Below are 26,421 nucleotides of genomic sequence, written 5' to 3' on the forward strand. Positions count from 1 at the left end.
TAATGACTTTTGAATGTCAGTTGCCAGCCTTTGCTTCTACCTGGGTTTCCAGACTTCTATGTCACACCTACATCCCCATGGGCCCCTCAAACACATCTCCAAACTTCCCATTCCTCCCGCAGCTCTCTCCTCTGTCTGTGACCCTTTCAGGTAAGACACTGCCACATGTCAGGAACCTAGCATCTCTCCCTTCCCCATATCTCACAGACCATGTCAGTTTGGCCTCATGAGCCCTGCCCATCTCCCTGACCCCATTCCCCATGGCCATGGCATAGGCCCCTGGTTCTTCCTCAGACCTGCCCTCTGGAGGGGTGCACATGCCAGGAGCACTCAGTGGGCACAAGTGGTTTTATTATTTCCGCCTAGAAGAGGAAGCCCAAGCAGAAGCAGGGCTGCACAGCTGACCGAGCTACATGCCTGCCGGCAGCACTGATGCCAGTGTCCAGGGCCTGGGACTGTTAGGAGCCATCCAACAGTGGCAGCCAGAATCTTGCCCACAGAGGCCTCCAGCTTGAGAAGGGGGCCCAGCCTCACCGATGCCGCCTCCGGATGCTCTGCAGCTCCTGGTAGATGGCGCTGAAGCTGGGCCGCTGCCCGGGCTCGTAGGCCCAGCACTGCTCCATGAGCCTGAACACAGCGTCAGGGCACAGCTCTGGGCAGGGCAGGCGGCCCCCTGTGGGCACAGGCACAGCACAACAGGTGTGAGGAGTGGGCATGGGGACCCCAGCAGCTACCTTGAGTCGTAGACACTCTCAAGGGCCCCAAGGACACTGAGGTTCTAATCTCGGTCCCACTGTGTGTGACCTCTGCAAGCCTGTCTTTTCTGGCAGCAAAAGGGACACAGTAAGACCTCCCTCACTTGCCACGAAGAGTAAATGGGATGGTGTTGGCCTGGCAAACCTGGGGGGCTCCTGCCATGGCAGCTCCAGGATGACCATTGCTCTGCCCCAGTGGGTGGTCAGAGGACCTGGAGGAGCCCAGCGGGAGCACGGAGAAGCTGCTGTCATGTGGGGATGCCTCACCTTTGTCTTTTTTTTTTTTTTTTGCCTCACCTTTTTCCACAAACTCCCGGGTCTGCTGATTGCTGAGGTTGGGGTAGGGGGAGGCTCCTAAGCTGAAGGCCTCCCAGAGCAAGATGCCAAAGCTCCACACGTCACTCTCGGAGGAGTAGCGTCCTGCAGGGAGGCAAGGTGTGAGGGGGCCGGCTGGTCCACTGGCCAGAGAGAGGGCCCTGCAGCCAGAGCAGGTGAGGCCCAGGTACCGTAGTTAAGAGCCTCCGGTGCTGTCCACTTCACAGGGACTTGTCTGAGGCCCCCTGAGGCTGCATAGATGCCATCAGCTTCTTCCCGGGACATGCCAAAGTCGCTGATCTTCAGGACGTTCTTCTCTGTCACCAGGCAGTTCCGGGCAGCCAGGTCCCTGGGTGGGGCGGACAGGGCAGAGGCCCGGGCTCCAGGAGTAGCCCTGAAGAAAGCTGCTACCCACCCCACCCCCCCGCCCCCGGCCACAGGTGGACTCCAGGCCTGGAGCAGGTGCCTGCAGCAAGGAAAGCGGGAGGGTGGTGATGCCACTGGCTCCCCTCACTCACCGGTGGATGCAACACTTGCTCTCCAGATACTCCATGCCCGCAGCCGCGTCCCCCACCATCTGCAGCAGGGTCTTCATCCTCAGCCGGGCGCCCTCTGTCCGCAGGAAGGTCAGGAAGTCGCCCCCTGGGGGTGGGTGGGGGAAGGGCAGGAGAAGCCTTGGTAAGCCTCTGGCAGAAGCCTCCTCCTCCACACGTGCCCCCTGGAGACCAGCTTCCTCTGCTCACCCTGCACGAGCTCCATGACAATGTAGATGGGCTGCTTCTGGGTGCAGACGCCAATGAGCCTTACGATATTGGGGTGGCTGTACTGCTTCAGGATCCTGGAGGGTGCCGCCACTTAGGAGCCCACCTGGGGGAGCCCCGGGAGCCCCAGGGGCACCGAGGGAGGATGGGAGAGGGCAGCACAGGAGAGGCCAGCAGGCCTGGCTGTGTGACCTTGGGGGCATCACTGAGCCTTTCTCCCTCAGCACTAAGCAGGGTTGTGGGGGGGACGACCACTTACATGGTGAGGGGCCACGAGGGAGCAAGTCAAGCGCTTTACCTCATGCCATGCATGGAGGAACCCTTTGCATGTGGAGCTCTGGGATCGTTACTTTAGCACCCACCTCGCTTCCTGTAGAAACTTGGCCTTGAGGTCAGGTGGGAGGGTCTCTCGGCAAGATTTCACCGCCACCAGAGTATTGTCGGCCCGTAGACGTCCACTGAACACTTCACCAAAGTTCCCCTGCAATGGTCTCAGGCTCCTACCAGCTTTCCCTGGACCATGGTCCTCTTCCTCACTCCCAGGGACTGGTCCTCATCTTGTCCCCACCCTCCTCAGACAGCTCAGCCATGCTCCAGAGGTGTTTACCCCTGGGTGGGGACTGGGTGCACATGGGCTAGGTAGGGAAGGTGACCTCTAACTTGCCACCTTCACAGAGAGAAGGGACACAAAAAACCCAAATTTCTCTTTAACTTGGGTTGAAAAACCATTCTTTGTCTTAAGAAAGGGACTTTTTTTTTTCCTTAGCAGGTATTTTATAGCTCACGTGACCAAAGCGTGTCTCCCCACGCATACGAGAGCAACCTGGGGAGAAAGGGCCTGGATGGGGTGAGGGCTTGGGGGTGGGGGGTGGGGTGGGGGGCAGAAGTGGGGGAGGGGAGATCAGGCAGCCAGGAGGCTGGTAGAACACTCAACTCACCCGACCAATCTGCTCACCCAACACCAGGTCCTCGTGGTTTAGCACCCACTTGTCCTGGGGGAGGGAGGGGTTGGGGGTCGGAAGTCAGTGGAGGAAATGTGTGCTGGGCCCTGCAAGGGACCAGATGTCCCCCACCAATGCTATGTCTTTCATTTCTTGGCACCTCGGTTTGTTGGTCTGAAAAATGGGGGTTAGACAGGATCAGGATCACACTTAAACAACTTTGGGGACCAGGCGGGTGCCCTCACTGGGGGAGTGTCAGCTCTGCATGTACATGTGTGTGTTCTATGGAATGGTGAATGGCCTTGGGATTCTAACCATAGAGGGAAGCTGGCTCCCTGAGTAGTAAGGAATCACTTTGCACCCGTTTATAGACAGGAACCTGGGAGACCCTGCCTGCCTGGACACCACGTGGCACAGGTGGCATGGTCGGGCTGGGCACAGGCTCACCTTGGGCACCGCTCTGTTGAGGACAATACCACTTTTCTTGGTGAGGGGCTGCTGAGAGCGCAGTAGGTGGTCGATGAGCAAGGGGATGCTGGGAAAGCCATCCCCTTCAAGTCGGTACAGGTTCTGTGGGGCAGGAGAACCCAGGATCAGCAGCCTCCTCTGCTGGGGGGGCCCTGAGCCCTGGGAGAGGAGGGGACAGGAGGTATAGCTGGTAGAAAAGGTGCTCTCTGCTGCCGTGCCACAGCTTGGAGCCCTTCACAGGGGAGGACCCACGCCGAGGACTGTGCCTCTAGCTTGTTGCACGGACTGGGCATTCTCTGGCAATTTTCACCTCTGCCAAGGAAGCATCTACTGTGGCAGCATCTTCCTCCCCTCTCAAGACCATTCCCCTGCAGAGAGGGGGGCAGGGCAGGGAAGGCCTGAATCCAGGCCCCACTCACGTCAGCAGACTGGATGATGAAGTGCCGGGGCTGGCCATCCCACAGCACAGACAGCACATACTCCTGCTTGCCCTGGCTCTCCCGCACCAGGAAGTCCCCGGAGTGTGTCAGCAGCTCAGACACCTCTGCCCGTGGGATTGCCCCATGGTACCACAGCTGCTCATGCAGGGGCTTCTGTACCTCTGGAATGAGCTGCAGTGGTGGAGGGAGCTGGCCGGGGCAGGGGAGGGGCAACAGAGGGGAATTCAGCAATTCGTCCAGGGAGGCCACTAGGACAGACGGGAGTCACGGGGTGGGGGATTCTCTGTCTCACATCTACCCCTCTAATGCCACCTGTGTGGCATTAGAGCCCCTGGAGCAAGCAACGGACTCACCCAGTCTTGCTCTAGACAGAGCTGGGAGGGGAAGCCCAGGCTGGTGACCTCAAACTAGGCTTCTGCCTTTTGCTCCAGGCCCCAGCTATGCAATGACTCCCAGGGCAAGAAGAGCCGGGAGGTAACAAGGCTATAGCACACAGTGGGGTGAAGAGGAAGAGGGTGCTGGCTGACAAGATCTGGGGACATATGTAATCTGGAATCCCAGGGAAGACAAGGACCCCCGATAAAAGCAACCTCCTCTGGGCAGAGCCTCCTCTCTAGGCCAGCATGATTAACCCCAAACACCCTGGTGGGAGGGTCTTAGGGGGTACAGGTCTGAGATCTCCTAGCCTGGCCCACCCCAGAGAGGAGGACAGAGATACAGGCCCAGGCTGGGTTCTACTCACCGAGAACTTAGGGCGGAAGATTCCTGAGATGTGGCTCTTAAGGATCTCCAGGGTGGGTGTCCTTCCCCCTTCTCGCTCCTGCTCCTGAGGCCAGGGACAGACGTCAGCGGGTGGCCAGGCTTGGGGAGGGGGAGGGCAAAAATGAGGAGCGCGCCCCGGGGCGGGCAGGCGTGGCTGGCAGCGGCGGGCAGTGGTAGGCAGCTCACCGAAGACGATGTGGAGTGGCGGTCATCCTGTAGGAGCAGCACGGGCGGTGGTTCGCCAGGGCCCAGCTGCTCCAGCTTGGTCTGCAGCAGCTCCTGCTGGGCCTGCAGCTTGGCCTGGGTGCACAGGGCTACCTGCAGCCCCTGAAGCGCCTCCTGCAACACCTGCTTCTTGGCCAGCAGCTGCACCCTGCAGATGGGGCGGGAGAGGGGTGGTGCTCAGCCCATAGCTGGCAGCAAGGAATGGGTCAGGCCGGCTGATGAGAGGAAAGGCGGGCTGCGAGGCTGCTGTGGGCGAACCCACTCACCGCTCCCGGGGATGTGTGTTCTGTTCTTCATTCTGGAGATCGCGCTGCAGCTGAGTGACCACCTCTTGCCGGCTAAGCACTGTCTCGGTGGCCACAGCCAGTTCATCTGTCACTGAGGTCAGTCTGCACCCAAAGGAAGGGCAGTGTTAAGAGTCACACCCCTCAGATGCATCCCTGCAGAGCCAAGCAAGCCTGGCCACCTGGCTACCTGACCATAGTTCTACAGAGCTGGCACCTGCCCCTGGATACTCCAGCCCATCCCAGCCTGATGCCTAGCCAACACGCACGTGTGCTGCACACTCTCCACAGTCAGCTCATTCAGCTGCAGCTCCCCTGGCTCCAGTGGTTCGCCCTCTTCAAGCAGTGACTCATCAAAAGTGACACAGGGTGGGATGTCAGGTGCGGACCTGCAGGGGGACGGTGCTCCGTCAATGAAAAGGCCAGAAGCCCTGGTGCCCAGGGGGAGCGAGGGGCTTACCCATACTGTTGCAGGAAGCCTTGGTATTCGCTCTCAGGCTGGATGCGGGCAACAGCTGCAGCCATCTCTAGGTGAATGGCCGCCACCTCGTCCTGCACCAGGCTGCTAATCTCCAGGTACTCCTGCAGGATCTCCTTCCTGCCCCCAGACAAGAACCCTGGTCAATGGGGCCTCAGGCTGGGCAAAGCCGGCCAGCTGTGGACCCCTGGCACTGGGTTTGTAGTAGTCAGCCCTGGAGTTGACCCTCCCCTTCCCCTTCATCATTTACCAGCCAGATGACCACAGGCAAGTTACTCAATGTCTCCTTTATCTTTGCTTCCTGGTGCATATAATGATGGATGGTGGGCATTGTGATAAGGACCCAATGGAGCTAGTGTGCAAGAGTGTGGTAGGCACGAACGGCGGGGGACTCTGGGGCTCCGAAATGTGCACAGGCCTTTGACATGCTGCTGGCTCTATATCTATGTGTCTAGTCCTCTAGGACCTCAGCCTCAAGCAGCCACCTGCTTACTCGAACGTCCCAGTGGACATCTCTTAGACACTCTAACTCCATGAGTGGAAACATGAACTCTCATTCTTGTCTCCTGAACCCGTTCCTTCCCTCCCTGACCTCGTAAGTTAGCAGGAACTCCACCTTCCAGGAGTCCCCTGGACTCCACCTCACACCTCACTTCCAGTTCATGAAGAAGACACCCCAGCACCACTTTGGGAGCATACCCAGGAACCAGCACCCTGGCCCAGCGGCCACGGCCTATGGTCTACACTCTTCCAACAGCCCCCTGCCTAGCCCCCTGAAGTCTTTTCTCAACACAGTAGCACCTAAGACCTCACAATGGCTTGCTGGCCCCTCCATCACCCAGCAGCCCCCCCAAGCTCTGGACCAGTCCGGCCTCACATCTGACTCTGCCCTGCCCTGCTACTGCCTGGGCTACATCAGTGGCCCTGCTGGTCCTGGATTCCAGGCACGCTCCCACTCCAGGCCCTGTGCACCTGCTCTTCCCTCTCTGACTGGTCTAACTGCAAACACCCCTCAGTTTGCCCTGGTACCTCTGAGGCTTTCCCAGAGCACTCTACAAACAGCTGTCCCTCTTCCCTGCCCACCTTGCCTCCCCATTGCCCTTCCTTGTTGGATTTTTCTCCATAATACATAGTCTCACACATGCTACCTATGGGCAGGACTCTCTTTTCTCTCTCCAACAACACGGGTGAGCCTAGAGAACAGATGCTCCTGTCTTGTTGTTCTCTGCTGTCCTCCAGAGCCTAAAATGGGGCTCCATAAATATAATGAAACCCTGCAATAAGGGACTCTGGGGTCACACGATCCAGATATAAGCTGCTAGGCTCCAAGTGTTGGCCCAGGGCCTGTTCTCCCAGGATGATGTGACCATTCTCACAGGACCAGATCTCCTAGACCTGGCTTCTGGGCCTGGGGGCAGGGCTGAAAGGCTGTGAGGGGGGCAGGATGGGGCTACGGGCTCACAGGATGCAGGCCATCTCCTGGTGCAGGTCCTGCAGCGACTGGAGTAGACCAGGGAGCATGAGCTGGTGGTGGTGCTGGTGGTGTAGCTGCGCAGCCCGCACGCCCAGCACGTAGCGGTTGTGGTGAGCAAAGAGCTTCCACAGGCTGCGTACATACTTGTCCTTGGCCTTGTCCCGATCCTTGTCTGCCAGGTGAGGAGAGGGGTGGTGGGTGATGGTGCAGAGGCCTGGGCAGGAGATCTGGGCATCTGTGGACAGGTCATGGCTGGCTTGGGATTCCCCCTCTCCCAGAAGGGAGAGCCACAAACCTTTGCTGGCCTCCTGGTACTTGCGTCTGGCCTGGGCGCTGTCCCGTGCCAGGACTCGGTACTGGCTCTTCAGCTTCTCGATGTCCTGGTTGTGGGTCTGGGAGAGAGGAGAGGTCAGTGTGGGGACATGGGTCCCCAGGGCACAGGAGATTTCCGCCCAGCACAGGTCCCGTGGTTTTGGCAGGCTGGGCATCTAAGTCCATCCTCTGGGAAAGGCTTGGGGGCCTCTGGGGCCCAACCCCTGCTGCTGAAGTTAGGTCAGAGGAGCTGGCTTAAGGACAGGCTCCTGGGGGAGGCAGAGAGGTGGGCTGGGCAGGCTATACCTGGCCCTCCTTGACCTAGAGTGATCTCTGGTGGCAGGTAGGACCTGGCGGCAGGGATGTCACATGGCCTGTGCAGTCTCTCCACAGAGCTCCTCACAGAGAAGGGCCCGTGCTCGGTTTAATGCTCTGCTGATGCCATCTTGAAACTGCACAATTTTTTCACAAGAAGCCCTGCATTTTCATTTTTGCACCGAGTCTTGCAAATTATGTTCCTGGTGGCAGGAACAATGGATGGTCAAGACCAAAGTTCTTATCCAGTTCCCCTGTTGACACACTGGAATCCTTTGGGTAAGTCCCACCCCGTTCCTCAAAATCTTAGTTCTCCCGTCTGTAACAAATCACTGTGAAGGCTACACAAACCTTTCTTTTAAAGAGCCAGATGGTAAACACTTTAGGCTTATACCGTTACTGCAGAAATCACTCAGCTCTGTAATAGCCACAGGCAAAGGGGTGCCTCAGTGGCTCAGTTGGTTAAGCCTCTGCCTTTGACTCAGGTCATGATCTCAGGGTCCTGGGATTGAACCTCATGTCAGGCTCCTCATTCAGCAGGGAGTCGGCTTCTCCCTCTCCCTCTGCCCCCTCACCCTGCTTGTACTCTCTCGCTCTCAAATAAATAAAATCTTGGGAAAAAAAAAACAGCAACAGGTAATATGAAAATGAACAAATGGGTATGGCTGGGTTCCAATTAAAGTACCCATAAAAGCAAGCCAGCCCTTGAATTGCAGGGGCTTCTGAGGAGAGGGACAGCGGGTGGCCACTGGCCACCAGGGGCCGCTGTGGCTCCACGGTGAGGCTGGGTTTGGCACAGGTGGAAGGGGTGTGGTGCAGGGGTTGCTGACCAGCACAGGATTCTGGAGGCTGAAGCAGCCAACCAGCTGCAATCACACAGCCTCTAGACCCAGCAGCAAGGCAGGGCAGGGTTCGAATGCAAGTGAGCTGACTTCACACCTCTGTGTCAGGGAGTCACACTGCTTGCTGCCTGTGGTGTGTCCGCTGCCTTGAGAGGAGTGCGCCCAGGCGGATGGCAGACAGACTAGCCCTGACTCCCCTCACTGTCTCTCAGACCCCAGAGCCAGATACCACACGTCTTGTAGGCAACGGCTGGATCACTCTTCCTACTCCCAGCACTTTCCTCGGGCCCATGGTCAGGTGACAAAATGTAGAATGAGGCCCTGCCACAGGCCAGCCCAAGTGCAGGGAGGAGGAACGGAAGCTAGGGCAAGCCTGCGGTCAGGGACTTCCACTTCCCCCAGTGAATCCAGGGGCTCTGTGCAAAACCAGCCCAGTTAGTCTCAGGCTTCGGGCAGCAATGGCCAGGTGGAGCCTAGGTTCACCTACTCACCTTGGTGAGCTCCTGCTGCAGCTGCTGCCACTGCTCGCTGTAGGTCTTACGCAGCTGCTGCCGCTCGCGGATCAGTAGGCCTAGCTTGCTGAGGGGCCCTGAGTTCAGATCCTCTGCGTGTTGCTTCAGCAATCGGCTCAGGCCCTCCGTCTGGCTGGTGATCTCTGCCCAGGACTAGATAACATGGGACAGGCGAGACAGGGGGTGGGCGACAACGGCTCCCTAGCCTGGGCCTGCCAACTCTCTGACCCTCCCTGGGGCGGGGGGGGGGGGGGGGGGGGGTTCCAGGAAAGGAAGGGGGGCAGATATAACTGACACCCACAGGAATTCCTCAGTGGAAAGCAGGAAGGGGATGAGGCAGCCCGGAGGCCCACAGAACCCCCACCTGGCTTATGAGGCTGTTGGGGCCAATGCCCCGGCCTCCACTGTCCTGGAGGGACATGTGGTGCAGCAGCCCTGCGTATTCCCTGTCACTCTTGACACGCTGGGCCATCCACTTCCTCATGCCCTCCAGAAGCCGCAGCTCAGCCTCCTGCATCTGCTGTACTGCCCCGTGGCCCTGGGTGCTGCAGAGCTCTGAAGAGAAGCCCATGGTGCCGTCCTGGGAGCAGAGGAGAGCCCCACTCTGGGTAAGGCAGCAGCTGGGGATGGAGGGGCTGGCCCTCACTGCTCCCCCTGCCTGGGGCCAAGGCCTGGCGCCAGGGTCCCCTCCCTCCCCAGGCCCTGCTCCCGGCACCCTTCCCTGGGGCACCCTTCCCAGGGGCTCGGGGTGCCCAGGACCCTCCTCCGGGCTCCAGGCAGCCCCAGCCCCGGCGGGGCCCCTGCCCTGCCGCCCGCGCCCCACCCGGGAGGTGGCCCCTCTCCCAGCCCGCCGCCCCCGCCGCCCCCGCCGCCCCCGCCGCCCCCTCCTCCGCCGCCTCCCTCCGCGCGCCCCCCTGGGCCTCGGGGCGCCCGGTTACCCGCGCAGGCCGCTGCTCCGGGGCTGCCGAGGACGCCTCGGGGACGACTGCGGCCCGACTGCGGCCCGGGCGACCCTGGCCAGTTCCTGCTACGGCTTCCTCCTGCCGCGGTTTCAGTCGGCCGGCCGGGGCGGGCCCGGAGAGGGGAAGGGGCGGGCGGCAGGGCCGGCGCCCCCGACGCCTGCCGGCCCCCCTGCCCGCGGCCGCGGAAACGGAAGGGAGGAGGGGGCCGGGGAAGAATGGCCGCGCCGAGAGCCGCCCGCCCGCGCCCCCGGGGCCTGGGCAGCGCCGGGGGGGGGGGGGCGGGGGCGCGCGGCCAGGACGGGGAGGGGGCGGGGGCGGGGGCGCCTGCCCCGGGCCTCCCCACCCCGTCGGATTCCCCAAGGAGAGCTCAGGCGCCAGCCAACATTTGAATAAAAATTCCAAGTAAATATCCCCGAGGAGAGGCCTCCTTCTCCGGCGCAGGGCGCAGGGCGCAGGTCCCGTGAAGCGGCCACCACTCCCCTACCCCAGGCAGGGGCTTCCTGTCCCAAGGGACGCCCGGGCAGGGGAGGGGCCCCGGCCGCGAGTGGACAGGTATGGAGCTTCCTGAGCGGACACTGGCCGGCAAAAACCCTCCATCGCGGTTGGGTCAGGCCCCACCTAGACCTCAGCCTCCCCGCCTAGGGGATCCTGCTGGGGGGGGGGGGCACCCCAGGGGGTGGAAGTGCTCCACTTGTCCTACTCTTGGGGCTCACACGTCCCACACCCTGGGGCCTGTCTCCAGTTGCACCCTCCTTACACATCCCACTGCTCCCCAAAGGGGGCCCTAAAACTCTGTGGGAGAGGAACTTTGGAGACCTGACTTGGGCCCACTGTTGAGAGGCCCGTGGGACAGGCTAACTGGCCCCCATCCTGGCTCCGGTCCCAGCCCGGAGGCAGTCCCGGGGTCCTAGGAAGAACGACATCACCACACAGGAGACCAGGCCTGGTTTGCATAGTCTGCACGTTTAATCACTTTAAAACCTCTAACATTATCTCGTGTCCATTAAATAGAACCAACAATGCTGGGCCTGTTTAAATTACAAGAAAAAAAAAAAAAATCACTGGGCTCCAACCCAGTATCTTACAAAATCAGCCAGGCTGGCCACAAGGGTGGGGGGATGGGAGAGAAGAGGACACCCCTGGGCAGGTGGCTGGGTGCCAAGAAGGGCTAGGGGAGAGAAAGAAAAGAGGTCTCCCAGACAGGGAGGGGACTGATTGTCCTAATGGGAGGGGTGCGAAAGGCACGTCAGAAGAGGGGGACTTAAGGGGGCAGAACAGGTCAGTGCTTTCTCCACAAGGGCACAGTGTTGGGAGGGGGCTCAGTGCCACCACCTGCGCACCCCTGGCACTTGGAGAACCAGTGACCCATGAGCCCTTGGCACAATGAGCCCCATCTAAAACACGGATGACAGCCTGCCCCTCCCACCATGATCCCCTTTCCTAGGGCCCCACATGGCTTGCCCGCTGGCCTCTTCAGGACTTGGGGCTCTACTCCTCAATCTTCAGCAACATGCTGCAGCCCCCCACACCTCAGGGCCAGGGTAGCCGGGGGAACAGCAGAGTGGACAGTGGGTGTGGGAAGGTGGGTGGTCCAGCTGCTACCCCCATTAAAAATACAAAAAAAAAAAAAAAATCAGCATCTAAAGTGAAATAATCACAAAGTGAAAATATATCCTCAAACAGCCCCTGAGATCCCCACAGGGGAAAGCAGCATTGGGTGGGAGGCGGGAGAGGCCGGCCAGGCCACCGTCCCTCCCCACCACCCACCCAGGGGCTCCGGGACTGTGAGTGCCAACAGCCCAGGCAGCCCCGGGCTCAGAAAACAGGGACTTGGGCCCTGGCGGGAGGGGAGGGGGCCCGAGAAGGTAGGGCAGTCAGGACACCAGCACGGGGCTTGGCGGGTGGCCAGCTGTGGCAGAGATGGGCAGAGGGACATACGACTGCGCACGCACCCTGGAAGCACCTGCCTTGCCTCGGTCCCTTCCTTTGATCACCGCTTCCTCAAGAGGCTCACCAGACATGGGGGACGGGGTCGGGGATACGAAAGCCCTTGGAGAGGTGGCCTCCTCCTTCCAATATCCCCTCGGCCAGCCTCCCTGCTGCCTGGATGGGGACCATTATTGCTTTAGAGGAACAGGGAAGGGACAAGAGCCACAGCCCGGGTCAGGATCCCGAAAGAGAAGGGCTGACCCTCTTCACTCCGCAGGGAACACTGGCTGGGGCCTGGACCTCAGAAAGCTGCCCTAAAGGTTCCACTCCTTTCTCCACACAGAAGAGGTGCTGGAGGTGGGGCGAGGCCCTTGCTCGCCCCCCCAGCTGTTCCTGGGGCCCCGCCTCCGGCAGCCAGGTGGCCCAAAGGTAGGGTGGGAAGGCAGTCTCTGCCCCTCCTGCCTCCCAGCTGGGGTCCAAACCCAGTCCCAAGATTAAAAAAATACTTTGGTGAATTAAAAAGTGCCCAAGGAAGGGATGGGCTTGAAGGGGCAGGCAGTAGGCGCTTGTCAAAGGGCGCTCTGGTCTTTGATAAAGGCGGTCCTCTCGCCCCGGCCCTCGTCCTCTTCTGAGTCAGATGGGCACTCTTCCTGCCAAGCTTCGGGGGGCAGCCCCTTATAGGATATGAGGCCACGGTCCATGGTGTACACCTTTACCCCCCGGAAGCTGAAGCCCGAGCGCAGCTGCAGAACCAGGAAGACAGTGACGAAGACCAGCACGATGAAGGCGCAGCTGAGGCCAGCCACCACCTCTGGCAGGTGCGAGGGTAGCAGGCCTGCCCGTGGCCGGGGCTCCGCCTCCACCTCTGCGGGTGGCCGGGGTGGCTGCTGCTGGGGTGACTCGCGGCTGCTCTGGCTCTGCCGGGAGCATGTCTGCTCCACGGGGTCCAGGGAGGCATGGCTGGGGCAGCTGAGGCAGTCCGTGGGGGCCAGCCCCTGGCATGTGGCACACGAGGTGTGGCAGGGGGCACAGACACTGGCCCGGATGATCTCCACATCGTTCTCGGTGCTATAGTGTGTGTCGAGGACTTGGGGAGTGAAGCCTGACGGGCAGTGCTGGACGCAGCTCTTCTGGTGCAGGGAGAAGCCTTCCTCGCACACTGCCAGCATGGGAGAGAAGGTGGGTGTCAGCCAAACTTTCAGCCCCAGAGTTATGGTCATCCTAAGGGCTCTTCAAACCCCTTCTCCACCTAGCACTGGGCTTTGGGACAGGTCCCCTCTGTACCCCCCAACCCTAACCCCAAACCCCAACAGCCACCACTACTGACCCACACAGGCCTGGCTGGTTGTGAGGGTCTTGCAGCCACTGCTCTCAGGAGGTGTGTGCAGCCCCTCAGGGGCTGTGCCGTACAGCACAAGGGTGAACTTGGTCAGTGTCCCTATTCCAAGGTAGGGGAGGAGGAAAGAGGGGTTAGGGAGCACTGGCACCACGGCCAGAATCCCAGAACCCACCAGCTCTCCTGCCCAGTCCTCAGGCATCCCTGGTACCATAGTTGTTGGCTTCGCTGGTGTTTTCAATCTCCAGAACCCACTCGCCAGAGGGGTCCTCATCCCAGGAATGGGTTGTCATGAAGGCCCAGTCATTAAACCCATCTGCGGAGTAGTCGTGAGGCCTAGGGGAAGAGGGTGTCTGTGACTGTTGGAGGCCTCTGGGAGACCCCAGCCAGGGGACGCTGAGGCCACAACACATGGACCATACGCCCTCCTCCAGCACAGCACCAACCCCACTGGGCAGGAAATGTCTATTGCTGCTTTCCAGTAGGCCAGATGTTCTCAGTCAGAGGATTCTGGAAACATGGAAGGTGCTTGCTGCGCACAGGCAGGCACACTACCAGCATGTGATGAGTAGAAGCCAGGGATCCCTTGAGTGTAGGACAGTCTCATAGAACAAAATCATCCGTCTCCTAAAGTGCCACCAGCACTCCCGAGAATGCAGTGGCTACTAAGACTGTGATGAGTCTAAGAATGTGTGTGAGTGGGAAGGACAGGACAAGCTGGGCAGGGGAGAAGACAAGCACCTGGCAGCCAGCAGGGTGGAACGGGTGCCCATGGGGCTGACCAGGTGGATGGCCAAGTCGCCACGGCGATTGTAGGACAGGGTGAGGCGGGCCTGTGCGTGCTCCAGCCGTGTGATGTGGCTGGGCTCCCCCAGGCAGGCGGTCACAGTCTTCCGCACCTCCAGCCGCTTCCCGATGTCCCTGTACAGACAGCAGCAGGGACGGTCTGCCAGCCTGCCCCAGAGGGCACCCCCTGTAACCCTCAGGCCCCACCCGCCCCTCCCAGCTGGGGTCCAGCCCTCACTTGGGTTCAGTGAGGATGTCAATGATGCATTTCCTCTGGGGGGGCACCGTCGTCCAGTTCTGGGCCAGGGTCACCATGGCACCTGCGTCCAACAGCCCGTAGCCATACGAATGGCTCACTGTGGGGCAGGGAAGGCGGGGTCAGCTGGGAGGCAGAGGGCCCCCACCTTACCCCGGTCCAGTGCACCAGGCCACCCTGTCCTCACCTTTCCGCCCCACACCATTGGTGGCCCAATCATTAGCATTGAGGTGAGCTGGCTTTGAGGTCTGTACCACCAGGTGCTGCATGTCTCGCCAGGTGAGGTTCTTACTGCAGAGGTGGGAAGGACAGGCCAGGGCTCAGTCTCCTTAGAGAGAAGGTGGAGACAAAAAGGGCTGCCCTGCAGGGGGCGCTGGTGGGGACAGGGTTGCTCCTCCGTCCCCAATGACTTACTTGGCTTCCAGGGTGAGGGCGATGATGCCAGCCGCCAAGGGGGCCGAGGCTGAGGTGCCAGTGTGAGACTCGGTACACTTCTGACGCAAGTCTGTGGTCACCTACCATGAGAACAGTGTTGGGCCTGTGATGGGTGCAGGGACTAGGAGGCTGCCTGCCCGCAGGCCCAGAGCACCAACAGACAGCAGGGGAGCCAGGGCCAGGACACCTCAGTCCCAGCTGCTGCCTCACTCACTGGCTGTGAACAGACCAATGCCTGGCCCTTTCTGGGCCTCAGTGTCCCAAGGTGCGAGGGGTTGAGCACCAGGCTGGAGACTATTCAGGGCCATGCACATCTTTAGACAGAGTCTACACTGTTTCAGACAGCCCCATGACCCCATTCTCAGTCCCAGTGAGCCCCCCAGCTCCCGTTCCGTGAGGCCTGAGCCACCAACCCCTGCCACTAGTGGTCTGGAAAGCCCCCGCCCTTCGCCCCCCGAGCCAACAGGCAGCCCTATCTTCAGATCCTCCCACCCCCCCGCCAGCAGCCCCCTGAACCAGGGTGGGACTCACGATCTGCTTCTCGTTCTGGTTGCCACTGCTGTAGGTGCTGGCCAGCGTGGATGAGCAGGCCTCACTGTACCAGGGCACATTGCCGAGCTGCGTGGCGCTGCTGATGGACAGCGTGTAGATGCTGTTGGTGTAGCCGTCACAGTTGCAGCTGTCGTGCTCGCGGCCCCCGTTCCCCGAGGCCCACACAAAGATGGAGCCCAGTCCCCCGCGGCCCTGTGGACAGTGTGTGCCAGGGTCACTGGCAGGTGGGGCCTGGGGAGGCCTGGCAGGAGGGTGCTGCTGCTGGGGACTGGGAAGGCTGGGGCTCCATCCCCAAGGGCCCTTCCTCCACACCCCATGAGACCCCTGCTGGGTCAGGTGCTTGTGCTGGACAACAGACCTGGGCTGCTACCAAAATGTCCAGACTGGTGATTCCCAGGGGCTGGAATGATGGGCGATTTTTCACTTATTTTTCTTTTTTTCTGTACATCTAGTCCATTAACATTTTAATAAATATGCCTTGTGTAAAATTAAAGTGTAACACAAGGGACGCCTAGGTGGCTCAGTGGTTGAGCGTTTGCCTTTGGCTCGGGCATGATCCCGGAATTCCGAGATCAAGTCCCACATCTGGTTTCCTGAATGGAGCCTGCTTCTCCCTCTGCCTGTGTCTCTGCCTCTCTCTCTCTGTCTCTTATGAATAAACAAAATCTTAAAAAAAATTAAAGTGTAACACAAGAATAAACCAACAAAAACAGGGAAACACAGGGAGAAAGCTAGGAGAGACAGTGCCCAGCCTCCTGGAGAGGCCAAGCCGGGACACCTCCTGAGGAATCCCGTGCCTCCGCACCTGGCTAACCCCCCGGAAGAAGGCCTCCTCGGCAAGGCGTGCAGGTCCATCCACGGTCTTGCCGTCATCCTCAGGACCCCAGCTGGCACTGTAGATGTGGATGTGGTTGGGATTCAGGCCCAGAGAGCGAGCCTCCACCGCGTCTGTCACCTCGCCGTCCAGCATGCGCACCCCTGGCCGTGGAGGGGGGTGAGGAGAGGGATACTGCGTGGGTCTAGCTTCTAGGGGCACCCCCCCCAAAGCACACCCAGCCCTGCACCTAGAGGACACGCAGGGGAAGGCAGAGGCCAGTGCTGGGAAACCCTGAGCCCTAACTCCCTGGCCTGCCTCTGGCTCTCCAGGGCAAGACCCCAAATGGAGAGAGAACACATCCTGCCTTCAACCACATATCCTGGCTTAGAATGAGCCTCTGCATTCTTAAGGGACCGTGATGATCAAACCCTGCCATGTAAGATGTCAGAGGATTCAGGGAGGATCCTGCTAAGAAACCCTCGCCCTGCCCCACAGCACAGGGCCACCAGCACTGGTGGCCTGGCTTGAGTTGTCAAAGATTCTCTAAGGAACAGCTGTGTGGTCAAAAGGATCCCCAGTGGCAAAGTGTCAGGCACTGGCCAGACGGTAAGCAGGTAGAGAAGATCCCAAAGGGCCCTCCCAAAGGACAGGGCTGTCAAGTCCCACACCCACCTCCAATACGGGCATTGTAGGCCACGCCAACACCACAGACACCGTTGTTGGCCACTGCGGCCACCTCGCCTGCACACCGTGTGCCATGCCTGCCGGGACCAACAGCATGACATTAGCAGCGGAAAGAACATGGCAGGTGCAGCCTGAGGAATAGGCATCCCCCTCCCCCACCAGCCACGATCACTGCCCCACCTGTGTGTACAGTCCCCTCCCACAATGTCCACTCTGTGGCCACCTCTACTCTGAGCAAAACTGGAGCAGGACTATGGGAACTTCAGCCTACTGGGGGAGCAGGTCTTAACCCAGGATCAACCCTGCTTCCTCAGTACAAGAGAAGAGAGGTAAGGCAGGGGCCAGGGGCCTGCCATCACTTACCTATTATCATTCATCTGTGTGTACCGAGGCTGGGGGTCAGGGTCCTGGTCATTAACATCAAAGCTGGCCCCAGGATCCTGGAGAGGACATGGCCATCATCAGGAGCAGTCTGACTGTAGCTGGCAGGGCAGGACTACCAAGACACCCCTCAAGAGGGATCGTGCCTCCCTCCCCCACCTCCTCACATAATTGCCTGCCAAGTCTGGATGGTTCTTCTCGATGCCGTCGTCCAGAATGGAGACCACAATGCCATGCCCCGTGTAGCCCTGAGCCCAGGCCTCCTTCACGTTCAGGTCCCGCTGGGTGACACCAGACTGCAGAGACACCAACCCCAGCACTCCAGGACTTACAGGATGTGACTGGTTGTGTGAGATTAGGGGGACCCCCGAGGAATCCCTTCACTGCCCCTAAAACCTCTTTCTCCATCTGACCCTGCTCCTGCAATGCTAGCCTTGGTCAGCTGGGTTCCATGGGAGTGTAAAGAACTCTGAATGGGCAACCCCCAGGCTTAGCAGGAAGGGCTGGGGAGACAGGGCTTGGCAGACAGAAAGAGGAAGAATGAGGGGAGGCCGCCAAGTCAGCCTCATTCTCCCATGAAAGCCCTCAGTGGCCGGATGGATACTGCCAGGGAGGAGGACCCATGACCTGAGGAAGCAACGTACCAGGTACCACTGCTGGGGAAATTTGGGGTCTGTGGGCTCCTGGTACACATCCCGTTTGATCCTTCGCTTTGCCACCTGCTGCTCCAGCCACTGCACCTGTGACAGAGTGTGGGGGGGGCATGTGGGCAGAGGAGGGAAGGCCAGGAGAGGCTCCAGAGAGGGGGAAGGGAAGGGTGGCAGCAAGAGGGGCTGGGGCCGCACTCACTTGAGGCTCCCTCTGCAGCCGGCTGTGCCGCGGGCGGTGAGGCGACAGGGACCGCTTTGTCACCGCTCGATGCCAGAAGTGGTAATAGTCGCCGAAGATCTGCAACGGAGCAGGGAGACTGAGCTAGGCTTTCCATCTGTCAGTCCCTGGGGAGGCAGCGGACGGGGGTGGACAACCGGGCTGCAAGGGGAGGCTTGCAATGGCAGGGGGTGGTAGGGCATCTGTTCCCTGCCCAGGACCCCGCGAGGAGGTGCAGGGCACGGAGAGGGACTCACCCTCCCTGGGACAGTCTGCTCCTCCGAACAACCTATGTCAGAAGCCCAAGAGCAGGAGGAGCCACTGCTCCCATCCCCCTTGCCACCCAGAACGTGCCTACTCCCCAGATGGCCGGAGAAGATCAGCCACAGCTCCTGGTCCTGGTGCCTGAACCCCTGCCCTCACCAACCCCACCGCAGTGAACACCCTATGCCTAGGCCAGCAGGCAGTCAGAGCACCTACCTGACCCAAGTTGAGGAAGCCGTGCTTGCGTGCCAGGCTGTCAGCCACGGCTGGGCCTCCGGGAATGTGCACAGCCCAGGTGTTGGTGTAGACCTTCTGGCCACGGGCGTCGGCTGCCAGCAGGACCAAGGCTCCTGCTGCTGCTACCACCCATAGCAACCAGGGCCTCAGCTCCATGGGGGGGACAGGTGGCCGGGACCCCGGAGCCCCCGTCTCCTTGGCCTGGTCACAGGGCCTCGGCTCCCGCGTGCCTGCTCACTGCCTGTGGCCCGGGGCTGACTGGTGGGGGCATGGGGCCGAGCAGGGCAGGGCTGTGAGGGGAGGAGGGCTGCCGGCTCTGAGGGAACAAGGGAGGAAGAGGGGGAGACAGTCGGTCACCCCAGCCACGTGCTAAAGCTGCCTTCCCACCCCATGGCTCAATCCAGGCCTGCAAAGGGCCCCGGGGGAGACGGGGGGAATCCAGCTCCCCGCCAGGTCAGCCAGCCAGCCAGATGGACGGACCCCCTCCACACAGACACACAGACACACACACACACACGGCTCCTAAGCCTCCTTCCACACAAGAATACGGAAGTGGGATGAAGAGTATCAGGCTTGAGTCATCCAAAATCAGAAACAACAACAGAATAAATGTTCACCACAAAGTAAGAAAGACATGGGTTATAACGCAGTATGTCTACACATGACCCCATTTTGTTTTTAAAGAACTATTTATACATGTATACTTATATATAGCCACAAAACAAAATCTGGAAGAACACATGCTGAAACGTTAACGATTCTCTCAAGATGGTGATGATTACAAATAACTGTTATTTTCTTCTTTGTATCATTATATATTTTCCAAATTCCGAGGTACATTTTATAAAATGTTGGCTTCTCAAAGTTTTTTAATGGGTGGTGTCTACACAGCTCACTAGGGTTTCCTGGCCCAGCAAAGCAGACCCAGCCACAGGGAGTTACCTGCAAAGACCCACAGCCCCTGGGAAGAAACACTGGGTGACCCTCAGAGGGATGGGGTTTTGGGGGCCAAACAGAGATTCCTGTGGAGGACTTCACCTCCCTCCACAGGTAGCCCCCAGACTGGTGACCATCAGCAAAGTCAAGGACCCAGCCTCTTTTAGGCTGTTTCCTGGGGAACACTGGGGCCGCCAGCCCTGCCTGAAGCGGGCCTAGGCGCAGAGGCCCCCAGCAGCCCCCTAGCACTCCACGCCCACCAGCCTTGCGTAATCTGAGCCCAGGCAGCCAGGGCAAACACTGGCTGCTGAGCCAGGAGCGCCAAGGTGAGGCTGAATCAATAGTCTGCGTGTTGTTTTTCCTCCTTCAGCAAACAGACAGCAGGACCTCTCTGCCCGGGGCCACATAACTGTCCCCACTTAGGGCCCCTGACTAGCTAGAAGCCAAGCCCCTGGGGTGGGGAGAGGCTGGGGGAGGCCCCAGCGGGGCTGCTGGAGGTATCCTGTCTCAGTGCCAAGCTCATTGAGCAGACAGCCTGCCCACAGGGCCCCGGATGCCCCCACCACTCCCAACCCCAAAGGAGGCCACGCTACCACACAGCAAAAATGAAGCTCCCCAGCTCACCCAGGCAGAGGGAAGCTGGGCAGGTGGCCTCCTCACTGGGAAACCTTGCTTCTCCAGGGGCTCCCCTCAGCCACGACCAGTCTCCCTGGCTGCTCCTACTGCAGTCCCACCCTGCAGGCTGGGAGGGACTCAACACACAATTCCCAGAGTATTTTCAGTTTACACCAAAATAACCTGACAGCTGATGGCAGGAGGCATCCACAGTACCACTCCTCCTCACCCTGGATGGGGCAGAGTCCATGGGGCTCCAGGACAGGCCCATGATGCCTTGGGCCACCAAGTTCCGGAAAGTCAGTCTTAGCAATGGCTGCGTGGCCAAACATAGGTCCTAGGGTGTGAAGAGACCCCAAGTGCCTCATTTAATAGAGGATGTGGGGCTCTGAGGGCAGAGCCAGATAGGAACAAAGCTTCTTCTGCCCACTGCAATAGTCACCACATGGGTGTAGATGGCAATTAAGCCGCCCCAGACCACAGCGCTGTGAGCTCCGCCGAAGCCCCCAAAACCAAGACGGGCTCATCTGGGTCCAGCCCAGGTTCTAGCACATTGTGAATGGAGCTGCAGCTGCTCAGCATTAAAGGTGATTAACCAATTATTTAATTACCCTGCAGCACCCAAAGAGAAAGCAGGCCTCAGGACAACCCAACAATCCCCCAAGAAAGGGCCTGCCTCCCTTGGCCCAGCATCCCTGGCCACGGTGAGCTGTGGATATGGCTTCCATAGAGCCCTGAAGCCCCTGGACAGCCCTCCCTCAGCATCCCGGAGGGAGGGAAGATCCCTACCCACTCCCCTCCCAAAAGAGCAGGCGCTGAGAACAATGAATGAATGGGCTTCTCCCCACCCCCATCCCAGACTCTGACTCACCCTCTGAGTCCCAGTTCTGCTTAAACCCCCCAGGCTTGCTGTATTTCTAGCCTCCTTCGATGCCCCCTCACATGGGACTCCATGTCCCCTCACATGGGACTCATGGGACTCGGCTCTGTGCTGTGGGCACAGAGAAAGCTGGGAGTGCTCTTTCTGGCTGTGTTCTAAGGTCTCCGGAACCTCCAACACAGATGGCCACTCTGAAGCATCAAACTGAACCTACCCCCAGGTCCGGCTGCTGTTTCCCAGGCACTGAGGGTCTGGTGTGGATAGGATCCAGTCTCTCTTTCCAGCAGATAGCAAGCCAGGTCCTGTTACAGGCACCCTGAGGCTCCCCTGAAATTCTGATTTCCAGTCCTTGCTCAAACTACTCATTTGCTGTGTGATCTCAAACAAGTAACTTCCTCTCTCTGGGCCTCAATTTCCCTGGTGGTAAAAACTGCTAGACCCGAGATTGTCAAACTTTTTTTTTTTTTTAAAGCCACATAATCCTTTTATTTAAAAAAATCAAATCTTAGGTGGAAACCCCATATAGGAAACAGTAAAATCTGGGCTGCTCTGGTTGAGACACGTCAAGCTTGGCTACTCTTTCTGCACTGTGTCCACACCTGGCCAGCAGCTGCCCAGCCCTCACCAGGCCCCCACACCTGGGCTCGCCCTCACACTTCCCAAGTCAAAAATAGAATTCCCACACCTTCCCCGGGGCAGAGGGTCCGCGCCCCCCGCCCCCTCGGGGCACGCGGAGAGCAGGTACCGACCAGGCACAGTGACTGCTGTCAGACCTGTCTGGCAGGCAGGCAGCCCCGCAGTCGGGCCACCCCACGAGGGAAGCAGGGGCCTGAGCCAGGCCGCGGCGGGAGGTAGCCCCAGCAGCGACCCGCGCCCTGAGCCAGCCCGGCCAGCCCGCGGAGCCCGCACCTGAGCCCAGGTGTGCGGGCGGGGGCGAGGCCGGGCCCGGAATCACCCCCTCCGCGACCGCGGGCTGGCGGGGCTGGGGAGCCGGCGGCGGCCCCCGGCGGCCCGCGGAGGGGCGGGAGCGCCGGCGCCTCTGGGATTCTCTCCCCATCCCGCCCCCAGCGGGGGCCCCGCGGACGCTTCCTGAGGTCAGAGGGCTCGCCCCGGCCCCGAGCGGAAAAGTACCGGCACGGCAGGGCCGGGGGGCCGAGGCGGGCCCGGCGCGCTCAGGTGGGCTGCGGGGCGCCCTTCCTGCTCCCCGCGGCTCCACCCTCGGGCCGGCCCCCGGGCCAGGTCCCAACGCCTGGCGGGCAGCGGGGGCCGCGGGGCCCGGGTCAGCGCCGCCCCGACCCTCCCGCCCGGGCGCCGGGGCCGCGGAGCCCACTCCCGGCGCACAGCGGCCCAGTCCGGCCGGCTCTCCCCGGGCCCGGCGCCCGCGCGCCCCGGCGCGCCGCCTCCCGGGCCCCGCGCCCTCCTGCTTACCCGAGGGAGCCCAGGCGGGTAACTTTTCCAGGCGAGCGCCGCGGCGGCTCGGGCGCCCCTCGGCCGAGCGGAGAGCCCGGCGGCGGGGGCCTGGGCTCGGCGCCGTCCCCGCGCCCAGCAGCAGCGTCACCGCGCGGAGGCGGGGAGGCGCGGCGGGCGGCCTCGGCCCGGCCCGCGACCAGGGCAGGGCTCGGCCTGGGCTCGGGCTCCAGCGCGGGCGGGGGCAGCGCCGGGCCGCGGCGACGCTGCTTGTTTACTCCGGCCGCTGTCAGCGGCTGCGGCGGCCCGGGCTCCTCCTCCTCCGCCGCCGCGCCCCTCCCCCTCGCGGCGCCACCTCCGCGCTCCCGGCCCGCGGCCGCCGCCGCCGCCGCCGCCGCCGCCCGCCGCCCGCCCATGCCGCCCGCGCCCCGGCCCGCGTTCGTAGCTCCGGGCCCCGAGCCCAGGCCCTGCGGCCTTCTGGGGCGCCCGCTGCCTCCGGCGCCCGGTAGGGGCAGGTAGGAAGTGGGGCCGGAGATCCCAAAGCCCCGGCGGCCGCCTGGCGCGTCCCCCACCCCCACCTCCCCGGCCCAGCGGCCCGCGCCCCCCCCGCCCCGCCCCCGGCTCTGCGCCTCCGGAGCTCCCCGGGCGGGCGGCCGCGGAGACCCGAACCCGGACCCTGGGCTGGGGCTGTCGGAGGCTTGAGGACGCGCTCAGTGTCGGCTGGCTTGTGGGCGACCTGGCCCTCTCCCCACCCACCCCCACGACCGCCCCAGTCCTGAGCCGTGAATTTGGGCATGACCAGGTTGAGTGTCCTGGGGTGACCGACCTGGGGTAGCCCCCTCTGAGGTCAGACTTGAGCGAGGCGGGGCGCACCTTCCCAGGGCCTACTGTTGGAGGAGTCACGACTGTTTGCATCTATATAGACAGGTGGAGAAGCTGAGCCAATAGCCCACGCCTTTTACTTTTTTTTTTTACCTTTTTTTTTTTTTTTTTTTTTAACCCCAACTGGGGGATCCCTGAGTGGCTCAGCGGTTTGGCGCCTGCCTTTGGCCCAGGGCGCGATCTTGGGAGTCCCGGGATCGAGCCCCACGTCAGGCTCCTGGCATGGAGCCTGCTTCTCCCTCCTCCTGTGTCTCTGCCTCTCTTTCTCTATGTCTATCATAAATAAATAAATCTAAAAAAAAAAAAAAACAACTGCAGGGCACTTTACATTACCTCCTTCTTACATACATTATTTAATCCACATAATCCTTCCAGGCTGACATTATTAATCCCATTTTACAGATAAGGAAACTGAGGAGCCAAAGTTAAACCATTTGCCCGAGGTCCCCCAACTAGCAGGCCTCAGAGCCTGGATGAGATCTGGGGCTTTGGCGGAGCTCGGATCCAAGCTACTTGCAATATACCAACCGGCTCCTCTCCCTCCCTGGGTCCCTGCCCTAGAAAACGTCTGTGCTACTTGGCTGAGGCCGCCACTGCTTGAGCTGAGAAAAAAAAGGGGAAATGTGGCCAAAAGCTCCCTGGGCTGGGTTATTCCAAGGTCGCAGAGCAGTCTCTGTCCATCCCGTCCTGCTCCCTGTGAGATTACCTGGCCGCACAGAATCATGTGGCCTCCTTAACACAGGGGGTAATGGCAAAACCCAACACCACCCGGTACTTACTATGAGCCAGGTGCTATTCTCAGCTCTTTCCATGTGTTAACTTATTTCTGCCTCCCTGCAACCCCCACGAGGTGGGTACAATTTGGCACCGTTTATGTAGCACTGTCTGCATTTACCAAAGAGGAAACTGAGGCCCAGAGACGTCAAGTAATATCCCCAAGGTAACTGTGTGGCAAATCAACTGGCAAGCCTGGGTTCTGATGCCTGTGGCGCTTTTTCATCCTCTGCCACCTTAGGTTAACTTCATTCTGAGAGCCTCCATTTACTCCTCAGTAAGGTGGAGATGATATTCAGCTAATGCGATGAGGTACCACGAACACCCTTTCAAATGCGGCAAAAACTGGAGCCTCAGGTTACGACATGAGGTCCTGAAAGTCTGTACTTGGGAGCTGAGTCTGGTTCGCTGCTCTCGGGCTCGGGGTGGGAACTTCCCTCCCAAGAAGCTGAGACTCCGTATGGGCCACCCTGGGGTAGCCCCACCAGCAGCAGCCACATTTGGGAGAACAATGCTTGTGCAGAGGGAGGCAGGAAGTGAGTCATGGTTCTTCCTCAGTCCGTGAGCAAGAGAACCCCATTGAGGGGAAATTGGGACAGGGCTAGCCCCACCTAGGCTCGGAGTCCCCTGGTGCCCTTCCCTCTTGTCCTCTGGCCTAGAAAAAAGGTCAACACAGAAAGAAAGCTATTCTGGCTGCCTCCAGGGGCCCCACCCATCCCGGAGGCTGGCCCCAGGGGACTGCAGCGGGTCTCAGGAGGAGGAGGAGGGGCTAGCCCTGTCTCAGATGGCTGCCACCCCTGCAGCTGCCTCTCCCATCCCGCCTTTGGCATAAGGTGCAATTCTTTAGGCTGCGTTGCTCAGAGGTGCATCGCTTGAGGGAAGGAGCGGGGAGAGGATTGAGCGAGTGAGCACCCGTCCTTACTTTGCCCAGAGCATCTTTGCCCCTGTCTCTATTTGGGAGTTTCACATAAAAATGTATTTTAAGACACTCCTCTGCCAAGAGCTCGGAAGCAACCCTCCTTGAGATGAGACTCCTCCAGAGAGAATCCCACCTTGCCACAGCTGGTGACTGTTAGCCAACTTCTTCCTTTATCTCCCCCAAACAAGTCCTGGGGGCATGTATTATTCTTTTGATCACACCCAACGGTTTATACGTTTATATGAGGCCGAGGCTGGCTGTAAGGCCTGAGAGAGCTAAATTGCCCCCAACTTAGGGCCTTAAGAGCCCTAGGGTCTCAGGGTCCGGTTCACAGTTTTACAGTTTTACACAGCAGTTGATAGGATGGTGGTGCCATGTGACAGAAACCTGCAGCAGGAAGGCCTGGGGGTGGGGGTGGGAGTGGGGAAACAAGGCCTGATGGGTAAGTCCTGAGGGGCAAAGGGGCTCTGAAGGGGGTTGCCACCTTCCCAGCAAGGCTCTCAGAGGGAGGATCCAGCCAGCCAGGCCTCCCTTTATCTTCGAATTGGGGCCAATCAGCAAGGCTCCTGAAAACAACCAAGGTCTTCGGTCTTGTAGCTCCATCCACCTAGGCACTCCCATGTCCCCTGGAGTGCTCTGGGGTTTCTCTTCTCCCCAGATCTCCTCCCCACTCTGAGGGCACCTCAGAGCCCTCCGCAGCAGCACTCACACCTGGTTTTAATCAAGATGTCCACACCCCTTTCGTACATGCATGGAAGGGCACATGACAAAATGTAACTGGTACCTTTTCTGAAAGGATGGGATTTTGAGAGCTTTTTGTTTTCTTCCTTTTTGCTTACATGCATTTTTCAGGAATGTTTACGGTAACTTTTATAATCAAATAATTAAATCTTTAAGTCATGCAAAATTGAATAAAGCATGCCCATACTTCACCAGCTAGCACCAGAACACCTGGAATCCGTCCTGAGCACCATCGCAGCCGGAGCAACAGCCAGGCTCCTCCTATCTGGTCATAGGGCAGGGCCTATCCAAGTTCTGGCTAAACCACTTTGGGAAATCCTCCTTTATATGACAGGGAAACGGTGTCTGTGGGTGGGGGGAGGAGCCAGAAATGATTGGGTGGTGACATCTGGTCTCGCTGGGACAGGATCCCAGCATGGCCAGCCCTCCTCATTTTCCTAGTTATTGGTGGTGGGGGGGGGAGGTGTTGTGCTTACCTTTGCCTGTGTAGCCACATCCCAAAGTCATTTACCGGCTTAATGGCTTCCCTCTGCCCTCTGTGTGTCTTCTTCCTTGACTTCTGGTACCCAGCCAGTGTTACCCACTATTGGGCACCTAATAGATGCTTTGGGTGCAGTCCTACCTGGCAGACATTCACTGAGCACCTGTTGAATGCAGGGCCCCGGTGCCTGAGAGACCTGAGTTCCTTAGTGCTTGTCCTTGGGAAGCCAGCGACCACGTCTGCTAAGGTTGGAAGCAGGTGCCTGCGAGCACATCAGTGTTTTCGAAAACCTGCACCCTCCTGTGTCCTTGCAACTGTGACAAATCCCTGCTCTTCCTTCTCCTTCCCAATCCAGAAAAGTAAAACTGTCCGTTTTCATGACTTCTTGTTCAGTTT

General features: G+C 60.0%; 2 protein-coding genes across 5 annotated transcripts; both read right to left on the bottom strand.

The window, feature by feature from the left end:
- Window positions 1-330: 330 nt before the first annotated feature.
- On the bottom strand, window positions 331-9,960 carry FES (FES proto-oncogene, tyrosine kinase). The gene is made up of 19 exons (XM_072800424.1): window positions 9,823-9,960; window positions 9,249-9,464; window positions 8,864-9,037; window positions 7,199-7,295; window positions 6,892-7,075; window positions 5,412-5,549; window positions 5,221-5,340; window positions 4,934-5,056; window positions 4,629-4,815; window positions 4,423-4,506; window positions 3,660-3,869; window positions 3,220-3,342; window positions 2,770-2,823; window positions 2,194-2,312; window positions 1,814-1,908; window positions 1,589-1,712; window positions 1,262-1,419; window positions 1,053-1,175; window positions 331-673 (listed from the first exon to the last, which is right to left on the bottom strand). The coding sequence occupies exons 2-19, from the start codon at window positions 9,453-9,455 to the stop codon at window positions 531-533; spliced, it is 2,463 nt and encodes an 820-aa protein (XP_072656525.1). The 5' UTR covers window positions 9,456-9,464; window positions 9,823-9,960; the 3' UTR covers window positions 331-530.
- Window positions 9,961-10,789: 829 nt separating this feature from the next.
- Window positions 10,790-23,130, bottom strand: FURIN (furin, paired basic amino acid cleaving enzyme). Of its 4 annotated transcripts, none has more exons than XM_072800441.1 (16): window positions 23,055-23,130; window positions 18,370-18,706; window positions 17,872-17,970; window positions 17,667-17,762; window positions 17,190-17,318; window positions 17,005-17,081; window positions 16,630-16,718; window positions 15,946-16,118; window positions 15,120-15,332; window positions 14,568-14,668; window positions 14,341-14,444; window positions 14,136-14,253; window positions 13,853-14,032; window positions 13,323-13,447; window positions 13,103-13,213; window positions 10,790-12,934 (listed from the first exon to the last, which is right to left on the bottom strand). In XM_072800441.1, the coding sequence occupies exons 2-16, from the start codon at window positions 18,544-18,546 to the stop codon at window positions 12,345-12,347; spliced, it is 2,382 nt and encodes a 793-aa protein (XP_072656542.1). In that variant the 5' UTR covers window positions 18,547-18,706; window positions 23,055-23,130; the 3' UTR covers window positions 10,790-12,344. The 4 variants fall into 4 exon arrangements, with proteins under 4 accessions (XP_072656542.1, XP_072656552.1, XP_072656533.1 ...); XM_072800451.1 differs by lacking the exon at window positions 23,055-23,130 and adding an exon at window positions 22,250-22,404 and having other exon boundaries at window positions 13,107-13,213; XM_072800432.1 differs by lacking the exon at window positions 23,055-23,130 and adding an exon at window positions 22,250-22,404.
- Window positions 23,131-26,421: the final 3,291 nt, after the last annotated feature.

This window comes from Canis lupus, chromosome 2 (genome assembly GCF_048164855.1).
Source record: "Canis lupus baileyi chromosome 2, mCanLup2.hap1, whole genome shotgun sequence".
Lineage (NCBI taxonomy): Eukaryota > Metazoa > Chordata > Mammalia > Carnivora > Canidae > Canis > Canis lupus.

Bases quoted from the DNA above. Each gene is read 5' to 3' on its own strand.
- FES (XM_072800424.1), bottom strand. From the start codon at position 9,455: ATGGGCTTCTCTTCAGAGCTCTGCAGCACCCAGGGCCACGGGGCAGTA. The intron at 4,816-4,933 runs GTGAGTGGGTTC...CCCCATCTGCAG, and splicing joins AACACACATCCCCGGGAGCG to GGTGCAGCTGCTGGCCAAGA. The intron at 1,909-2,193 runs GTGGGTGCTAAA...GGCACCCTCCAG, and splicing joins AAGTTTCTACAGGAAGCGAG to GATCCTGAAGCAGTACAGCC.
- FURIN (XM_072800441.1), bottom strand. From the start codon at position 18,546: ATGGAGCTGAGGCCCTGGTTGCTATGGGTGGTAGCAGCAGCAGGAGCC. The intron at 14,033-14,135 runs GTGAGGGCTGGA...CTGTCTGTACAG, and splicing joins GACATCCTCACTGAACCCAA to GGACATCGGGAAGCGGCTGG. The intron at 13,448-13,852 runs GTGCTTGTCTTC...CTCTTCCCCTAG, and splicing joins TCCACCCTGCTGGCTGCCAG to GCCTCACGACTACTCCGCAG.